Source organism: Protomyctophum bolini (genome assembly GCF_963924005.1).
Source record: "Protomyctophum bolini genome assembly, chromosome: 6".
In the NCBI taxonomy this organism is placed as follows: domain Eukaryota; kingdom Metazoa; phylum Chordata; class Actinopteri; order Myctophiformes; family Myctophidae; genus Protomyctophum; species Protomyctophum bolini.
The window spans coordinates 14,541,990-14,561,553 of NC_137867.1; the positions used below are offsets into that span (position 1 = coordinate 14,541,990).

At 42.7% G+C, this 19,564-nt stretch overlaps 2 protein-coding genes across 4 annotated transcripts; one reads left to right on the forward strand and one right to left on the reverse strand.

Annotated features, from left to right (window-relative positions):
* The first annotated feature begins 43 nt into the window (after window positions 1-43).
* Window positions 44-14,621, forward strand: ascc2 (activating signal cointegrator 1 complex subunit 2). Of its 2 annotated transcripts, none has more exons than XM_080766186.1 (19): window positions 44-159; window positions 2,091-2,200; window positions 2,656-2,814; window positions 3,923-4,096; window positions 4,942-5,071; window positions 5,352-5,419; window positions 5,576-5,689; window positions 5,939-6,051; window positions 6,538-6,612; window positions 6,853-6,957; window positions 7,051-7,119; window positions 7,981-8,055; window positions 8,987-9,227; window positions 9,968-10,164; window positions 10,391-10,510; window positions 12,025-12,249; window positions 12,523-12,610; window positions 12,879-12,973; window positions 13,122-14,621. In XM_080766186.1, the coding sequence occupies exons 2-19, from the start codon at window positions 2,114-2,116 to the stop codon at window positions 13,294-13,296; spliced, it is 2,310 nt and encodes a 769-aa protein (XP_080622312.1). In that variant the 5' UTR covers window positions 44-159; window positions 2,091-2,113; the 3' UTR covers window positions 13,297-14,621. The 2 variants fall into 2 exon arrangements, with proteins under 2 accessions (XP_080622312.1, XP_080622313.1); XM_080766187.1 differs by having other exon boundaries at window positions 58-171; window positions 2,101-2,200.
* A 607-nt stretch (window positions 14,622-15,228) lies between these two features.
* rnf215 (ring finger protein 215) lies at window positions 15,229-19,103 on the reverse strand. Of its 2 annotated transcripts, XM_080766201.1 has the most exons (10): window positions 18,775-19,103; window positions 18,427-18,579; window positions 18,243-18,314; window positions 18,023-18,108; window positions 17,860-17,914; window positions 17,661-17,765; window positions 17,355-17,471; window positions 17,008-17,151; window positions 16,422-16,524; window positions 15,229-16,258 (listed from the first exon to the last, which is right to left on the reverse strand). In XM_080766201.1, exons 1-10 carry the CDS (start codon window positions 18,991-18,993, stop codon window positions 16,236-16,238), a joined length of 1,077 nt encoding a protein of 358 aa, XP_080622327.1. In that variant the 5' UTR covers window positions 18,994-19,103; the 3' UTR covers window positions 15,229-16,235. The 2 variants fall into 2 exon arrangements, with proteins under 2 accessions (XP_080622327.1, XP_080622328.1); XM_080766202.1 differs by lacking the exon at window positions 17,355-17,471.
* Between the last annotated feature and the right edge of the window lie 461 nt (window positions 19,104-19,564).

Genomic DNA, 19,564 nt, shown 5'->3' on the forward strand with positions numbered 1-19,564 from the left:
AACTGACCGGTGACGTTAGTTTACCGCACATGCGTCCTCCTGGAAAAAAATCCTGTTACACTTCCTGAGCACTTCCAGATGAACTGTAAACGTTGCTAAACTGGTGATAAGTCAGTCACTTGAGTTGATGGAACGGCTCAAACATAATCACAGTAAAAGGTGAGTGAGTCTGTCATTTTATTTTGTAACGTTAATACAGAAAATATATAAATACAATTTGAATGTGGTTATTAAAACGACATGATGAGAATGACCGGTCTGCTAGCCACCGTAGCTGTCACTTGTGTTGAAGTTGTGTCGCGCACTGTTGCCTTAAATGTTAGCACGTTGGCCCCTCTGCGAACTGTATGGGTATTTAGTGTAGACTACACTTATGCTGTCTGACCAGAGTCACCAGAACATAATACGTCGTTGACCCAGCTATAGCTAACTGCCTAATGATATTTGCCATGTCCCACTGAGAACGTTATATCGGTTTAGTTAACCCGTTTCTATTTGGCAGGTATATAGTCGGTATTCGGTAACTAAACAAGTACCGCCGGTGGCAGGTTTTCACAGCTGGTGCAACCAACCCATGGATTGGCTTGGCTAGCTAGCTTTGTAGCGACGTTACTGTCACAATAAAATGCTCTCCTGGGGCCGGATTAAAAACAAAAAGATCCCTGGGGATATACCCTAAACTAAAGGGTCCTCTCAAAATTATACACAATATTTTCAGTCGCCTTTTTTAGTGGAACAACACCTATCCTCAGATCGAGACAAATTGAAATGTGTATGCCAATCAAGACCTTTTACCAGAATCTATAGGACTGAGTTGAAAACACAAAAACAAGAGTATGAATTAGAAAACGCTTTATATGCCATTTCTCGCCTGATAAAATAATAACAGCTGAGACAGGACTCAGACATACCGGTAATAAACAGGCTATATCACTATATGAACATACACCATACATCTTACAGACTACCAGTAAGACTACCTGAGGGCGAGAAGCGACCTCGCATCCGCCTGGGTGACGGCAGACTGCTGGGCGAGCGCCGGCCGCCGGGCCTTAATTGTGGGCACCCAGGCAAATGTGGGCACCCAGAAGAGTGTAGACTTTTGGGTGAGAAAATAGCTCAGATCGTAGAGGGTGAGGTTCTAAACGGGGCTATCATGAGAAGAGAAGGGGGACATTTGGGCACCAAAACAGGGTGGGCAGTGGGCACCTGAGGACAACTGAGCACTTAAAGAGTGGGAAATGTGGGCACCAACACAGAGTGGGCACCATACCTTGGAAGAGTGGGCATCAAAACGGAAATACTTTTAAGTCGTAGGGTTTGTGTCCACAGGCGTCTGGCATGCGTATTGGTATTACTGGATTACAACTACATTGAGCCCCTGCTATGCACCCCCATGGACAGTGAAGGAGGTCAGAGTTGAGAGAGAAGAGTAAAAGAAACTAGTGATGCACGATATAATCCGTAGCATATCGTAATCGGCCATAAAAATGCCATATCGGTATCGGATTGGTCTCAACTATCCAGATTATTTTCACAGATATTGATGACGCAATAATAACGTGACCGGTGACCGGCTCTGTCGCTTTTGTTTTGTGTATTTCTAATCTTTGAAGGCAGCATAAATGAATCCGTATAATATCGGCAGATATGACCCTGCAAATAATCTGAGATCGGATATCGGTCACTCCACCACGGGAGAATCGTTGGATTCATTTTTATTAAATCTGTTAACTGTCTGTTGCATTCAGCTGCCTACGTTTTCTGTCACCATAAACCAGAAGCACGCAGCAATATTTTTTTTAAAGTAAATTATTGAATGCCATTGACTCCTTCTAAAATCTACATAATATGGTACAAATCAACAAATGTACAGGCTAGGCTAGTACCAAACCAATGTATGTGGTTACTTAAAAATGAAAACATAAATAAAAAAAATCCCGACCATCAACCAACAATCCCGCTGTGATCCTCCTCAGTGTTCATTTAACTTTAAGAGTGTAATGGAGCCAAGAGTTACAAATGGATGAATCAACTCAATACAATAGATCTCCAGACTCCAAACTACCTTGTGCTCCATCTTTTATCAGAAACCACTAGAGGGGGACGACACATGGCGTGTGCCAGAGTGCCACTGGATGAGCAGCAGGTGACAGAGCCAGGTGGACCGCTGGGAAAGGAGAGGACCGTGCCTGCTCTGGTGAGTCAGCCCTAACAGGCTGTTATCTAAACACTGCACATTGGCACTGTGCCTTCATACTAGGAAAAGTCTGTTGCTTGCCTCTGATTGGTATTTAGTATTTACATGTACTGTGAGTGACTGAAGAGAACTGTCATTACCCCCCCCCCCCCCCCCCCCCCTTATTTTTTTACTAAACTGTTCACGTATTCCCTTTTCCCTAACTGTTTATTAATGATTTTTATTTGTATTTTGCATAGATGTGTATATTTGTATGTCTTTAAATGTTTTGAAATGTATTGTATGTATTGAAAATGGAGGACCCTGATGTAAACCCTTAGTGCCTTTTCTGGTTTTATCCTCTTAGCAATTTTTGTATTGACTTGTACCTTCCTTGGACTGTACCCGTTCTGCAATCTGTTAATAACATTTTCAATCGATCAATCAATCATTGATGTACAGATTTTTCTTGTCAGCACCCAGACAGGAAGGAGGAGAGGTTCTTTGTGCCTTACAAGCCCCTGCCAGAGAACGTCTCGCCTGCCCAGGTGGAGGAGTTTCTCGAACATGCCAAGTTCGTCATTGAGGATCTGGAGTGGCTGCTAGCACTGCCCCATGACAAGTTCTGGTGTCAGGTGTGGGACCGTCACATACTGCCTTTATGGTTCAAATCCTTCACACCTGTTTTGTTGTTGTATACTTAACCCATTCTGGGCGGGAAGCTTTTGGTGTTTCAAGCATTATGTTACACTTTAGCTATTGAAAAACAAGCGCGGCACCGAGTGCCGCACTATGAGCTTGTAGATCTGCTATTTTTGAAAAATCATGAAAATGTGGCGCAAATCTTCTTCCAGAGCGAACGTTTTTAAACTCAATTTTTTGCTTCTTGGGGGTTCCCTGGAACTACATATTTTCAGATGGGGGTCGGTGGCAAAATACAGATAATTCTGGGGCTCCTTGACATGAAAAAGGTTGAGCACCACTGACATGAAACATGGGGGTTTTCATAAAACTGATTTAGAAGACATTTTGTAGAATCGTTATCAGGTCTAAATGGATTAAATCATGGCTTTTAGCTGGCTTAATGAGTATTGGATATGATGGAGGGGCAGCAGTGGCTCAGGAGGTACAGTGACTGCTTGGGAATCAGTAGGTTTCTGGTTTGATCCCGGGCTACCTCTGGGTTAAGGGCCTTTCACACCTTGTTTATGACACTCGAGTGGGACAAGTTCAGCATTTAATTCTTCAACCCAAGTTTGCTCCCAATCGCTCTAGTCTGAATGAAAGAATCACACTGTTTTTATTGACCAACAACGCAGGACAGTTGGCACGAGCTAGTTCATAGAATAAAAACATGTAGGTGTGTTGAAGTGCTAATAAATCGGGTAGTAAGAATGCACTCTTTATTTCTTTAAGGAAGTCTTCAGCTTCACCATCAATCACGTGTAAGGTATACCCTAGTGGAAACTTGTACTGCAATATCTCAATATATATCAGTCGTTTTGACCATGCAATTAATCAGTTACACTTATAACGTCGTATAACCCATAACTGCTCCCGATAAGCAGGTTGGTGCCTTGCACAGAGAAAGTCGCTAAATTAATGCACCATTTACCTTTTGTGGAGTTTGTTATATTCATGTATTACTGGATAGTGGGATATAAAAGTTTGATTTGATGTTACTGTAGCATTCTATTGCACTGTTTTCTCACCATCAGGCATTTGTGTATCCTATCCTGTCAGGTGGTGTTTGACGAGTCTCTGCAGAAATGTCTGGACTCTTACCTGCATCATGCTCCCCGGGGCCTGGACCCTGCCTCTCTGCCCTCCACCCCGGCCGTGGCAGACACTCAGCGCTGCGTCCACCGAGCTGTCTTCATGACCTTCCTCAGGATGGCCACACACAAGGAGTCCAAGGTAGGAATAACGGCTGAACATGGATTTTAGAGGTTAGAGCCTCGACAGTGCGACCATTTCACTTTCAAAAGGTGAACTGTATTGAAGAGCATGTGTGTGAATTTAAAATAGTAGTTTTTTTGCGAATCAATCTTAAATTAGAAAAGAGTGCTCACGGAGCGCATGTCTTCACCAGGGCAGGTGGCCTTTCCCCAGGGATGTGTAAGTCGTGGGTTGCAGGCTGCAGCTAGGAACCACGGTAGCTGCAGGCGAGCAAAATCTTTTTGAGGTTCACTCTTATAGAGACCTCTCAATGTGATTCAAATTTGGGCTTGATTGGATTTTCTGTTCATGACATTTTTTCCTATGCCCAGTTTTGTCTGTTTGTGTGAACAGAAACATAATGATTTGATTGGCTGAGCAAAGTACATATCGAGGATAAAAAGTGAGGGCAGAAAAGTGAAGATGCCAAAAGTGATTGGCTGGAATTACATTTGTGATGATTTGATTGGCTGAGCATGAAATGTGATGTTAGTGATGTATGATGGAAAGAGAGCCCCCCCACTTCACATGACACGAGTGTGATATATATTTTTTCATTTTCATAAAAAAAAAAAGAAGGAAAATAGGCCCTTCCCTAAGTGGAATCCAGTCGAAAAACTGAGTATGGGATATCAAAAAGCTGTTTGAAACATGACTCACAAGATCATGTGTACTTAGATTAGGTGTTTTGCTGCTTTTTCACTGCCCAGATTTCAAAATATATTGTCAACCCAATTACAAAAACATTTTTTTTAATGTTCTATTGAGGTATTTTGTCACTGGACAGAGATGTGATCTTGAACAACTGGTTTCTCTCCCTTCAGGAGAATTTTCTAACCCCGACTGTATTCGGAGAGATCATCTACGAGAACTACCTCTTTGACATTCCCAAGATCCTGGACCTGTGTGTTCTCTTTGGGAAGGGAAACGCCCAGCTGCTGCATAAGATGATAGGTAAGCTGTTAAGGACACAAATCCTAAAGAACAAGGGCAACTTACTGTAGAGTTGCCCATCTTGACCCGTTTCACTCTTCGGACACCTACTAGAAGATAGAGTAACTGGAGTTAGAGATACTGTGGTTTGATAATGATACAATGCAATGAGTAATTTGTGAACAGAGTGACATACAGACTTACAGTACAGAGCCCCATTACAATTTCACAATTGCGTTGCTGAAAACATAATAAACTGGATTGTAAAGGTATTGCACTTCCTTGTGTTATCCTTTTTTAGAGAACATCTTTACCCAGCAACCCAGTTACTATGTCGACTTGGATGAGACGGTGCCCTCAATTTTACAGGTAAGGGAGAGAAAGACACAATAGCTATTTTCCAAACCAAGCCCGTCAGTCCATAAAGGAGAAAAGATCTTGTACGTCTTTAATCTATACTCATTTACTTTCCTGACTTCACGCAATCTCTATCTCTCTTTGTCTTTTCCTCTGGTCTCTGTATAGATATTTGATACCATCTTAGATAAGTGTGGTCTCCAGTGTGAAGAAGCCATAGCCATGGAACCGCTGAAGCTGAATGCACACAGCCGCCCCACTGCAATGACCATGAGTCAGCAGGTCTGGTACACGCACTCGCACGCTCAGTCAGTCAGTCAGTCACTCATTCACTAACTCACTCGCTCAGACACACGCACACAAACATGCACACCTGGCTGTGTACACACTCCATTCATTGCTACATGTAATATTTGTTAATATATCCACGTCTCGTCAATAACTCGTTCAAAAGCTTGGATAGGTGAGGTGTTTTCAGGGTAGATATGGAACAGTGCAGTTGAAACATGCTTGTTTGTGTGTCGCTCTCAGGACCTGGCGGACCTGGTGTTGTACCTGTGTGACTCCACCACCACCATACACTCCTTCCTGGATATCTTCCCCGCTGCCTGTGCCGCCTTCCACTCCCACGGCTTCCTCACCAGGTACCCCCTCACAGCAGAGCACCTCCTTAACCCCTTTTGGTGTTTTGAAGGATTACTTTAGCTAATGGAAAAATAGCAGATCTAGTGCCGCGCTACGAGCTTGTAGGTCTGCAAAAAAAATATTATCGTGAAAATGTGGCGCAAATCTTTATATATATTCTTTAAGAGCGAACGTTTTTAACTCAAATCTTTGCTTCTGGGGGGTCTCGGCTGGAACGATATATTTTCAGATAGAGGTCGGCGGCCAATTACATATATTTCTGGAGTTCGTTGACATGAAAATGTTTGAGCACCACTGACATAGAAACATGGGTTTTTCCGAAAACTGAGACCGAAAACTTTTAGAAGGCATTTGTAGAATCGTCCTCAGGTCCAAATGGGTTAATGTGAATCACTTAATCGATTAATGAACAACAAGTACTATAGTGTGTTGCCCTACGGGGTAACCACACTAATAATTAATATTCTTGTTTCTTTGAATTGTAGACTGGCCTCGTTTTATGAGACCGCCATACCTGAACTTGAGAAGGCACTGAGAAAGAGGAACTTTGACGATAAAAGGTGGGTAAATCTAATCGTTGGATTGTTCTTTCTTTCTTCCCCCCCCCCCCCCCCTTTTTTCTCTTATGCCTGCTTTTGTTTTCAGGCTGAACTTTCCCAGTCATGCAAAACTAAATAATTACCTGGACATTTGAAATATGGCTGATGATGCAGTACTGTAGTTGTGAGGACTGAATCCAGGCCATACCGCTGGGTTACTGGGTTGTTTAGCAGTCTTAATGAATGACCCTCCTCCTCTAGTCTCCAGGAGGACTTGTGGAAGCGGGTGTCCCACTCTGGCCGCAAGATGGTGGAGATGGCGCACTTACTGCTGCAACACACTTGCCTCCAGCCCATCCTGGAGGGGTAAGACTCCACTACTGTTATAAGACAAGTTTAGCATGCAGCATTTTTTCTCTACTGTGACACACCCTAACGCTGATTTTTCTTGCCTTGCAGGGGTGAAAACATCCAAACATTTGCAGAGGAGCTCCTACAACATTTCACATCTTTTCTACCTGAGAAGAGGTACATTCAATGGTCCAAGAGACCGTCGTTTTCACAGTGTACTGGATCCCTCATGGGTCCTCAGACTTACGGTTGACCCCCTTAACCCATTTTGGTGTTAGCATTATGTTATGCTTTAGCCATTGAAAAATAGCAGATCTACAAGCTCCGGTGGCGCGCTACGAGCTTGTAGGTCTACTATTTTTGAAACATCGAAGAACGACTGACATAGAAACATAGCTTTTTCAGAAAACTGTCAGGATGTAGAAGACATTTTTTGAATCTGATCTCGGGTCAGAATGGGTTAATGAGGAATAGTCTAATTTCATTCAAGTTGGCAATGTACAGTAGCATTTCAATGCTCAATAGGGGACAGCCTTAACCCTAGAACACTAAACCCGGGTGATTTTCACCCGGAGAATAATGTTTGTGATTTTAATAATGTTGCTGGTGTCTGAGGTAGGTGGGTCCTTGGGTAGTACCTCAATTTGCCATGTATTGCTGTACTATATTACATCGGGTAAAATATGATGGTGTGACAAAAGTTGGGTTCAGTGTTCTAAGGTTAAACATGGATATCGTGATGGCTGTATCTGAGAGGCTGCCTGGGAAACAGAATGTTAGTGCCCTGTGTCGAGGTGTCTGAGCAATACACTGATTTAACCCCAAACTGCTGCCCTCTGTAGCTGGCCACTGCTCCTGATACTAGGATGGGTTAAATTCTTAAACATGTCATTGTGTACAGTGAGAAATGCCACAAGGGAGTGTAGACCAATGAACCGAACGATTATCTTCATGACCGTCTGCTCTAGGATAGGTGACAGATTGATTGATTTATTGAGTGTATTACCGGTAATCATGTGTATGTTGTTTTCCTCTCAGGTTCTTGTCAGACTATGATGACCAATTCCCCGTCGCAGACGACATCAGCCTTCTACAGCAGGCGTTACCTCTCATGTAACTAGAAGCTATAGAGTCCGTTTTAGTACTTGTGTTTCCGTTTGGTTATATTAGAAATACTTTCTCTTTGAATCGAGAAAATCGAATAGACATGAATGAATTGAGCCAATGTTGGTCATTGTTTTTTGATTAACCAAAAAATAAAGTTAACGGTTCAGAGGTGTGTTGTGTAATACAACAGCATCAGAGACTAGTGTTATGCTGTTTAAAATGACAGCTGCTGTTGTCAGGTTCTAGTTGTACAACTATAGCCTGCCTATGCGATTCATTTCACAAAATACAGACTGGACTGACATTTTCTTTCACCAAGTGACATGGAGGCTGTTTTGTGTTTTCCCAAATACGTAGAGCATGATACAGTTGAATAATACACTCACTTGTTTATAATTTAATTTCACTCTACCCCTTTCTCTCATTCGCTGTCTCTTTTTCTATCTCCCCTCTCTCACGTGCACGTGCACGTACAATGAGATGATAGTTGTCAGTAGACTTGATAGGCTACATTTATAACATTTATAACAGCCTACACATTTAAAAGGAAACAAAACAAGGGGTTTTCTAAAAGGACAACTTATGTTCTGTCGATTACTCTACCCATGAAGCCTTGAATTCATGGTGATTTTGTTGTTTTTGTTGCATTCCTGGTCCAATATTCCAACATTTGATTAATTTAAGTAAATGTGAGGCCAGGGCAATAATTAACAAAAAAACAACTCTGTAATCCAAGGTGTAGGAGGAATGTGACACAAAGAATCTCCATGAATTCAAGGGGTTGAGTCATTTATAGGTGAACTATTCCCTTCACACATTTCAGACTCATGGGATTATCCCATTTTCTAAAAGTAAAGGCTATGTATTTTTCCATTTAAAATACTGTCTACGGTTTGGGCCTGCATTCCCTCTAATGGTGCCCCTGGTTCCCTTTTAGAGACGAGACCAGGACGTCATACCTGCTGCAAGGAGTGCAGAGTGCCTGGGACAGCACGGGCCGGAGGAGACCTCATAGCCAAGCTCGGCCCAAGACCTCTGCAGCTGCACAGGGGGCAGTGGGCGGGGACGTGGCATGGCGTGGCGGGGAGTCACCACCAGGGGTCAGAGAAGCGGGGGAGGGTGGGGAGAGTCCCAGGGGGGCAGAGGCCATGCTGAACATGCCCTACAAGGGAAACAATGTTAGTCCTCCTGTTATTGTTATTCCGATTTTAACTGATTGGATTGTGGCATACATAATATCGTTGCTGTTGGGAGGAAACCGCTTAACTCCATTTTTGAGATTTTAGATGTTTTTGCATGAATCAGTGCTGTTGAACACCCTTTACATCTGTGTGTTGTTTCGAAAATATCGAACCAATGAAAAGTAGTAAAAAGTGCTTGGGACAAAACTCCATTGGACTATAAAGTCACAACATCAACTTTGATGAGGCAGTATAGCTTTGTTTTCAAAATATAAGGTTTTCTTCATTTCCTGAAAAATGAACATTTTGGAGTTTGTTTCATCCGGACAGCAGAGATATAATCATTTTTATTAGAGCCTGACCGAAGCCAGAGCCTTTTTTTTGTCTGATCGTGACTTTGAAGAGCCGTAGGCCACTGATTGATTAACCAATGTTTTGACCAAAAGTTTCAAATTAATTTGAAGAAATTAAAAACAGATCTAAACAAATTACTTATCTACAAGCTCTCGATGTGTCCCAACGCGTTGTGAGCTTGTAGATTGGCTATTTGTTTTTGAAAGATTTAGCATTTTGAAAATTGTCTCATAATCACATGCCAAAAATAGGGATACCAGATAATGGCCGATATATATCAGTCGGGCTCAACTTTTCATATAATGACATGGTTAGCGGGTGGCTTGGCCCTTGACTTTAATTACTTCTACCCTGCTACTTGAACTGGTTTGTGTGTGGTCCAGGGTGCAGTGTGTTCATTGAGTGCTGGGGAGCTGGAGTCTCTGCTGACGTGTATCAGGGACTTGCTGCCTGACCTGGGAGAGGGTTTCCTACTGGCCTGTCTGCATGAGTACGACTATAATACTGAGCTGGTCATCAACAACATCCTAGAAGGCAACCTGTCACCCGGCCTGGACAAACTGGACCGCACCATGCCCAGGTATCAATAACCAAAAAGTCCTTTGTTGTGGGACAAAATGTGAAAATAGCCAGCTTCACTGCTCTTTTCTTTCTTGGGTTAGCTGTGGTAGTAACATTTATCTCTTCCATTTCATACGAGGTAGACATTTCAGGGTGGAAAGGACTGATTTCTGACGTAATGGAAAATGGATGGCAGTGGCACTGCTGTAGCTGTATTTGACTGGTTTCCCTCCCTGTCTCCCCAGGCCAGTGAAGCAGGAGCCTCCCACCGTGCTTACTGACAGGTCCAATGTGTTTGACGACGACGAGTTTGATGTCTTCCACAGAGACCAAGTGGACATGTCACGCATCTGGAAGGGCAGAAGGTGAGTGAATGGGACTTGTTCATGGCCTGGATTTCCATTCTAACCCAGCACTGGCATCTGCATGAAGCTTTGCCTTCTGTGGCCACGTCTTTAACGTCTTTTTAGTTTTTTATTGATTCAGAATGGTCTCGCTGATAATCCACCATCTAGCAGCGTACTACCCGTCGCTAGGTAATGCTCGGTTCATCTGTGGTCCCTCAATGAAATGATGACCCCCTCATCCACCCTCATTGTATCCCCTCATTGTAAAACCTTTATTGAACAGAATGTCAATGTTAGTGGCTCATTACTAAATGTTTGCTACCTCGCTGTTACAATATTATTAACGCTTCTGATATCTTCTAAAAAGATGGTAGCCACATTAGCTTCAAGTGATTTTGCTTCCGGTTCATTTTGGGGTCTTCAAAATAAAAGTCCTGGCTGCATCCGGAGGTAGTGAGTAATGGCTCAGGGGTAGAGTGGCTGGATGGATGGTAACCGCAAGGTTGCCAGTTCGAACCTGGGCTCCCCCAAAGTTAGTGTCAAAGTGTCCTTGAGCAAGACACTGAACCCCCTAATTGCTCCTGATGTGCTGGCTGGTGCCTTGCCTGGTTTCCGCCGCCATCGGTGTATGAATGTGTGCATTCACACAATCTATGTAAAGCACCTTGGATAAAAGCGCTATATACAGTAAGTGCACACATACAGTAAATGCACCATTTACATACATGAATCAATGTTGGTAGTAAATGAGTTAAGCCCCGTTTTATTCTATGGCACCAAATTCAGTGTTATACAAAATAGCTGATCTACTAGCTCATGTTGTGGCCTTGTATATCAGCTATTTTAGATTTTAGATTTTTTTTTTTGAACATTTGACATGCATACAATTAGGGACAACATGCATAACCCATGGTTAATGGCTTTGGTAAAACAGTCTTTTCTCCATAGACAATTTTGGCTAGAATTCTTATCAAACTGGGGGTTAAAATACATTATGCAATGATGAGATAACGGATTAAAGTTTCAACTTGTCAGTAGATTTTCAGACCGTACTGAAATGAATAGAAACCACTCTCAATCAAGTGACTTCCTTGAAAATCAAACAATCCATGCAATGCCAGAGTCCTGCTTGCAGATAAAGCATTCTGGCAACTGAGGCTTAAGTACACATACAGTACATTTGCAGGGGAAATGTCTGTCTAGTTTTCATACTGTATGAGGTGGAACAATATATCATCTATAAAACAAGTATTGACATTCATTAAATTAAACAAAAAAAACACCCATATACAGAAAAGTCAATCGATTATGTTAAATATTAATTAAAGATAATTTTATAATATAGAAATGAATGTGCTATGCCTTCTTTTATTCTAAAATATAGTTGTAGGCTACTTTTAACTTGCCAACACGTCTTATAATGACGTGCCGGTTTCAGTCAATCCATATAAATGAAACATAGGCCGTAAGTCTGCACTAATTCTGTTAGTGGAATTAAATGTGATCTCTGCACTACATGTTTGATCCCACAGGAAAGGGGAAAGTGCTCGAGACCTATTGAATGACAAGCAGCACATCGAGGACCAGAGGGCCCGCTACCACGCCTACGAGACAGTAGTGGACGAGATCGTGATCGAACCGGGGCGTACACCAGCCGATTACGGCCTAGACGACTATGACGACGACTACGACGACACCTACGACCTCAACCAAGTGGGGGCAAACGACCTGGATGGAGACAGCCTGCTGAACCGAAGGTTGTGTAGCAGTGGTTTTGACTGGTTCCTCATTTACTCTGACTCAAGAAACATTTATAAAATTACTAAAACCTCAACAGTCTTGGATCTTTGTATTATCTGTTAGGCATTTGTTATCACTGTATACATTTGACATGTTTTTGATTTATAGTAAGTTGCCACTGCAATTTGACAGTATTTACGTACAGTATACTTGAAGTTGTAAATGTAATATCATTATAGCAAAAGATCTTAGCAATTCTGCCTCCCTTGTGCCTTTCTGTCTCCCTGCAGGCCATTCACTGTCCCACAGATACTACGAACAGTAGGCAGAGCAGCTCTGGAGGATGAAGAGGATGAAGATGAGGAAGAGGCTGAGGAGGTAACAGTCAGAGATGCAAAGGCATGTGGTCTTCACATGCAGATGGGGCTGGGCGGGCGGTATATCGACTTTTTAAGTTATATCGATGTCGTTATTTTCAAACGAGGGTGAAACTGTTTATATCGATATCGATAGTTTGAAGGTGCATTATGAGACATAACTCTTTTCTTCCATGAAGCCATGCCAGTGTGTGTGTGTCTCCTGATTTTCAGTCCATACGCCCTGCCCTATATGCAGATATATATTTGTGTTCTCATTTCATCTGCAGAGCAATGCAGTGAACAAGGACCAGTTTATACAGGACCCAGCCCTGCTGAGGGAGAGGGCTGAAGCTAGAAGATCTGCCATGCAGCAGAGGAGAGGGTAAAGACGGCACACACACACACACACTCCTGCAATGCACTGTCTTGACTCACTGTTACTTTCATACCAAGAGAGCCAAAACCTGTGCACTGTTAGAAATCCAATCCATCCATCTTTATTTTTCCCCATATCCTTCCTGTTCTTCCAGATACCGGCCTGCAGCGCCTCCCAGAGACGTGGCGGGCAAGCCAAAGGGCCAGGGTCAGACCCAGGAGACCTTACAGGACAGACGGAAGAAGGAGGTCAATAAGGGCCGAGGCGGCAACCACAACCGCCGCTCCATGGCCGACCGCAAAAGGAACAAGGGCATGATCCCCTCCTGAACTGCACTCGTATGACGGGCAGCCTGGAGCACGACGAAACCGCACGTCCGGTACAGGAAACGCAGACTGGGGCTGTGGCCAAACACTGAAGCAAGAGGTCAAGACTGAGGTATCCTGAAGAGCTACATTTTATGGCTGTGGCTTTCAGTCAGAACAGGACCCTCTTCAAGTCTCCCCAACATCGTGCTATAGTCCTGATAATAGTCGATATCTGCGCACAAGTTAGATTTTTCTTTCATTGTCCTTCACAGCTGCAGTCCAGGACTTTTTTTTAATGAACGAATCTTTATTTTGACCAATCTGTATGGTAGAGTATGTTGATACAATAGAACTGGCACATCTGCAGTGGTTGTAGATCGTCTCCCTTTTCATTGAGAAATGTAGACCCTGCTGTTTGGTAGGAGTCAGGACACAGTGACCTACTGGTTGGCAAGTTGCCCTGCCTGAAGCCCAGTAACTCCCTTGCCCAAATGGGGCTTCTTGACTGAGCTATAGTTTTTTGGTGTCCCATGTGGGAGACCCTGAGTTGAGTCATGGGTGTTACCGTTGAAATTTCCTCTCTCCACCAGTCCAGGACATATAAGTTATGGATTGTAGCTTTAAGAAAGAAAATATACCCACCAAGTCAGCGACAAGGAGAAAGACATGACAAGAGCTTTATGTTGCCAAGTAACAAATCTGTTTATTATGAAGGTCCATTTTGAGGAAACTGACGGTTTCTTTGACATTATCATTATATGAACAACAACATAGGAATAAAAGGAAGAGTCATAGGGTACCGCTTTGAAACTCCATGTCCTGGACTCCTGGTAATGCTATTTCAAACATCAGAGGCTGGGTGAGAATAGTGTTTTTCTTTTCTTTTTTACGTTTTTGGAGTGTGTGATATCCCCCTACTCTTCAGAGTACCATGTGTGGAAGTTGTTTTTCAATTGCGTGTTTGGATTTTGTCTACATCTTACTCACCCGGTCTCCACCAGCCTCAGTAAAATCCTATACAAAGTAATAGGTGATTTATACGCACTGCGTTGTGCACAGGTGTTGTGCACCAAGAGTAACCAATCTAGACTTGCGTTGAGCTTGTACATTTTTGGTGCGCTACATGGCGCTAGGTATAAATCAGGCATAAGTTGCTACATTAACATAACATCTCACTAGCATAGTCGTGTGTTCCCATGTTTGGAAGCACAGAGAGGTCCCTCCTATGTCAAACAAATGAGGAAAGAAAGCTTCTACATTTTGCCATGCACAGAGCATTTTGTAACAAAAGCATATTTGTGATTTTTTTTGTTATTACAAAAACAAAATAAATACAGTAATACTGACTGTTTCGAGGATTCTTTTGGTCAAAGCATTGTGATGTTGGCTAAAGTGATGGACATCAAGGTTATGTTGCGTCAAAGCCAACTGCATAGTAGCTTTTTTGATTATCTAAAACATTATTTTAAGTAGTGATGCATATTCAACATATTTTCACAATATGCCATTTGATTCTGCTAACAGTGTGGTGTAGGTTTGTGATTTCCTATTCAAGATTCTTATTAAAAGAAACTTGGGAAAGATGAGAAAAGGGTTGAGATCAAACTGAGCAGTTTCTGCCAACCCCCACTGTTGCACAGTAGGGTAATTTCTTTGTTTTTCTTCCATTTATTTATTTTCATTCAATTTTCCTGAAAATATAGTTTTGAACCATTTGTCATGATTACATCCAGAACATGGACTACAACACAATTTTCAAATAAAGGCATCAACTATAATATAGTTTTGATGTGAAATACAAGCAATTTTCGGATCATTTATTCGTCGTGCCCCTGGTGTACAAATATAAATAATATAATTTATATTACATTTATAATACATTTGTCAACCACTAGCATTTCTAAAGAAGGATTAAGCGGACTAAACGAAATAGTCTGGTTTAAAGAAACTGTTTATGGTATGCCGTTTCACCACTGCCCAGTAAATTCATGAATAAGTCATCACTTCACTTGAAGGTCCATTTTCATGTCTGTCAACTGTGGCAGTTATGACAACTGTTATTTAGCTTATTCATTGACAAAATATATTTCAATATTTAGTTATTATTTGGACACAGAGGGGACCCAGACTGACATTGTCCCACGATAAGTATACCTGATGAACGTGTAATTAATAGAAATTGACCATACTTTAACTAAAACGTTACTTTGCTCATCTACTCCTGTCCTCAACTGTTACAGAAGAAATGCTGATGTGCAAAGAGACTATTGTTATTAAGGATGTCAAAGAATAGAACATCCATGCACAAACAATTCACTCAACAAGGGCTTCTGACTAGGGTCCGGTTAATAGCCATTTTGAATCTAATTCAGAAACAAACCAGTACAGAGAATATTTTAAGTTACAAAGCACACATTCTTGAACGAGGGTGACCAAACTTGGTTCTTGAACGCCAACAAGCTGAACGAGAACCCACTTACCTTTTTGAAAAGGGCATAATTGGCCACCCAGGTGCTAGAATGTGTTTTGCCCTTCGTCTCCTGTATACTGTATGTAAACAGACATGACATGCCATTGAGGCACCACCACATCGTTGGTCTAAGTCACACACACACATTACATACCTGCCAAACGAGATCCACAATGTTACAATAATAATATTGTAATCCCAAGAAGAAGTACCAAACAATAGTACTGGTACAGTACATAGTATTGTTTTTACACAGCCAGCCACTGTGGATGTGTTGAGTTCTGCTGTAGGATTGGTTGGCCCACAGATGCAAGGTCCCAAAGTCTGGCCGCCAGCTATGAGAACTTAAAGACAAGTGCTCCCACAGATCCAGTGCTGGTGGTGGCTAGGTCCGAGAAGAGCTTCCCAAGTGTCCCCAAACACAACACAAGACTTGATCCCATTGTCGTTCTACTGTTGCTGCAGGAGGTTACCTAAATGGTGGCAACCGTTAACTGTCTCTGCAGAGGTTGCCTTGTGAGGATGAAGAGAGGAGGGTATGGTGAGTTTCAGACCTTTGTCCATACAACACTTATATTATTCAACATGTATTTATATTTGGCGTAAAAAAACCATTAAAACAATATTATAAATTGGTATTTCTTTTCCCAGTTGAACGCTGTTATCGCAGACTTACTGAATATGCTTCGTTTACAGAGGGGACAGGTGTGCTGCCGGAGGAGCCAGGGGTCCACACAGTCCCTGTGGTACTCATGGTGGCATGGCAGCACCCGCAGACACTGAAATACAACATATAACACACATGGATTGAGTATCAGTTAGTTGTGTAACTGTGCATCTCAGTTTGCAGGCCTGACACAAAACATGATCACAACAACTACAAAGAACTCGTCATACAAGCGTGGCAGAATGTAGAAGTGATGGCCTGTGAAGCATCACAGGGGTATTCAAGTGGTGGCCTGTGGCCCCTGGAATAATTTAAAAAAACAAATTGTGGTCCCGGGCCTAATCTAGTTGAATACCCCTGATCTGGCGGGGTGCGCACGCTTTTCCGACACACCGAAGATCCGAAGCGGGGGGACATGCGATGCGATGGTCCGAGCGCTGCTCCCGTGCTTGCGGTTAGGATTGAGGTTTCGGATCAATAGTATGTCGGAACTAAAGCCTGCACCCGATCTGGCATCCCAGAGGCCTTTCTATAGGACTTGGTATTATTCTATGCAGGTTCGTGCAGCCATTACTGGGACTGATGAAGCTCAAACCTGGTTGTTGTTGAAAGGCTCCAGGCAGACGGCACAGTCATCAGTCTCTATGGGCTGGGCTGGGTCACACCACAGCTTGGGCTGATGGTATGTCTTGGTCTTGAGAGAAGACATCCTCTGCAGTATGTCCTGTTTGGGTAGTAACTGAATAGTGGAACAAAGGACAAATGAGTGAGTGTTCGTCCAAATTTTGATTAGGCTCCAGGTGGGTGTTAAGAGTGCATCAAGTTCAAAGTGAGTGCATTCATGTAAAAATAGTAGCTGGACTATTAAAATTAAAAGAGGGCAAATCAAGAGAAACGCTAAGCCAATTATTTTTATAATTTTATTAATTATTATACATGTACCTCCAAATCATCATTAAGATGATTATCTTGATACTGCCAGCGGGCTTGAACTATGACCCCAGTACTGAGGATCAGAGCCACCAGGAGAACTGTGTTCCAAAGTTGCTGCAGATACTTCTGGAAATGCACCAGAGTCAAGGGCTTTCACAATATTTGTTTAAAAGTAAGAATATGATGAAAATGTTGATTATCCTTTCTAAATTCTTTAGAATGATTATGTTTGAGTCTCATTTGGTTCAACAGTGCAAATCCATGGTAGGCTTGTCAACATCGTTGATTCTATATGGAGATCTGCCACAACCTCACCTGGACCTGAGAGTTGGTCTCTCCTGTACAGATGACCCCCTGCCATTCACCATACAGACCACCTCTGGAGCGACCGCAAGTGGACCACAATGTCAGGGTGGCCCCCTAAAAGAGTACACAGAAACCAGTTGTACAGTAGCATCCTTTGGTCAATAATTGATAACAGTATCCATCTTATAGCAAAAACATAATTTCTCACCAGGTTGTCCTGTAGAAGGGTCTTGTATGTGACTTTGGCAGTTGCATGAAGACCTCTGTGCAAAAATCGAGTCACTCAGTGCCACTCAAGGTCCATTCATGGTTTAACAATGCCATTAAATGGTATTTGGATAGATTGTGTTTGCTAAGTACACATGTTGTACCTGAGGAGGGCACCAATAAGCTTGGTGACATTCTCGGATGTCTGGATGACAATGATTGGCTTGGACAGAACTTGGGACAGATCCATCTGAAATAGTCAAGAAGTTCATTCAACTGGCTGAAGACCGGCAATTATGTAACAGTGTGACATTTTGGCTACACACAATTCAGATTGGTGTAATTGAAGTAATTCTGTAATTACTTAGGTATGTGTTTACATACCTCACTGACAGTGTTTTGGTTGAGGGCCAGAATGATCAATGCAGAGGCCCCCAGGACCAACGCTCGTTGCATCTGGCAAAGAGAAACGAAACGGGCTGAGCAGTGACTTATACACTTTAGGGACCTTACTACGAACAGTCGGGGGCTTTACAGAAAACATTTATGATTCAAAATAAACACTCACTTTATTTACCACAGTAGCAGCAAATGACTCCTGGTTCCTGGTAGAAACTTGACTTTCCTCCATCTTAACGGGCACCACACCAATCCACGGCTCCTGGTCTTTGGGTGCATCTTCATCGTTCCCTCTTCTCACCTGGGTCTCCTCATCCTGCACCTGATCATAGCAGGACATTGACACTCTTGGTGACAAAATGTAATTCCTGAGAGACTATAATCGACTAAGCTAAATAAGATAGCTTCAAGGTATTCAAAATACCATCATAAGGAGGTCAAACGACTATAGGGCTCGTGATTTTGTAATAACTGAGGGCACACGGTTTGTGAAAGATGTTAAAACAGCAGCACTGACCAGAATCAGATCATGTAGCTTTTCGTTATTGCCGGAGATGCTGCCCCAGGTCGCCTCGACCACCTCTCCTTGCAGCACAGTGTTTACGTCTCTCCGCTCCTCCAGAAAAACCTCCACCAGCGCTGCCTGTTCGCCCGTAACCAGCAGCCCTGACAGGAAAGCGGGAGCCAAAAGGACAAGCGATATGCACATATAGTACCAGCGGGAACTCGAAGCCATTGCCTAAAAACCGAACAGATCTGAAATTGTCACAAATAATTAATCCCAATAGCTGTCACCCCTCATGTTATGGTCCCATTACGTGCTGGAACTGCGTCAGCTCAGCCACAGCTGACCACATAGAGCTACCGACGTTAGAAAGAATTGATCCTGCTATCAAAATAAAATCTTTAATATTTTATTTCACCTCGTGGCTTTGCAGGTTAAGGTAGTTGTGTGTGTGTGTGTGTGTGTGTGTGTGTGTGTGTGTGTGTAACAAGACGTCTAAAGTCTGATCCATCGTTCCCATATGTAGATTCCAAGATCCATGATTTTTCACATCACACCAAGTTTCATGAAAATCCGCCAATGACCGTCCATCCATTCTCTTGCCAGTGATTATGACCTTGACCTGACCTTTTCAACCCAAAAGTTTGTCGGTGGCCCTTTTGGTGCGTCTTTTACTTTGAAGTCTACTATCGGAAGTCTTATTTTGATTCGCTGGTTTCTTCTCGGGCCCAAAATGTAAACATCATGCTACAGTCTATGACATCATGGGGTAAACCAGAGTAATGTAGTAAGAGAGTGGCGA

Excerpts from the sequence above, each read along its gene's own strand:
- rnf215 (XM_080766201.1), bottom strand. The coding sequence starts at position 18,993 with ATGGCTTCGAGTTCCCGCTGGTACTATATGTGCATATCGCTTGTCCTT. Across the intron at positions 18,580-18,774 it reads AGCTACATGATCTGATTCTG|GTGCAGGATGAGGAGACCCA; the intron begins GTCAGTGCTGCT and ends TGCTATGATCAG. Across the intron at positions 18,109-18,242 it reads ACCAAAACACTGTCAGTGAG|ATGGATCTGTCCCAAGTTCT; the intron begins GTATGTAAACAC and ends TGACTATTTCAG.
- ascc2 (XM_080766186.1), top strand. The coding sequence starts at position 2,114 with ATGGCGTGTGCCAGAGTGCCACTGGATGAGCAGCAGGTGACAGAGCCA. Across the intron at positions 4,097-4,941 it reads CCACACACAAGGAGTCCAAG|GAGAATTTTCTAACCCCGAC; the intron begins GTAGGAATAACG and ends CTCTCCCTTCAG. Across the intron at positions 12,611-12,878 it reads ATGAGGAAGAGGCTGAGGAG|AGCAATGCAGTGAACAAGGA; the intron begins GTAACAGTCAGA and ends TTTCATCTGCAG.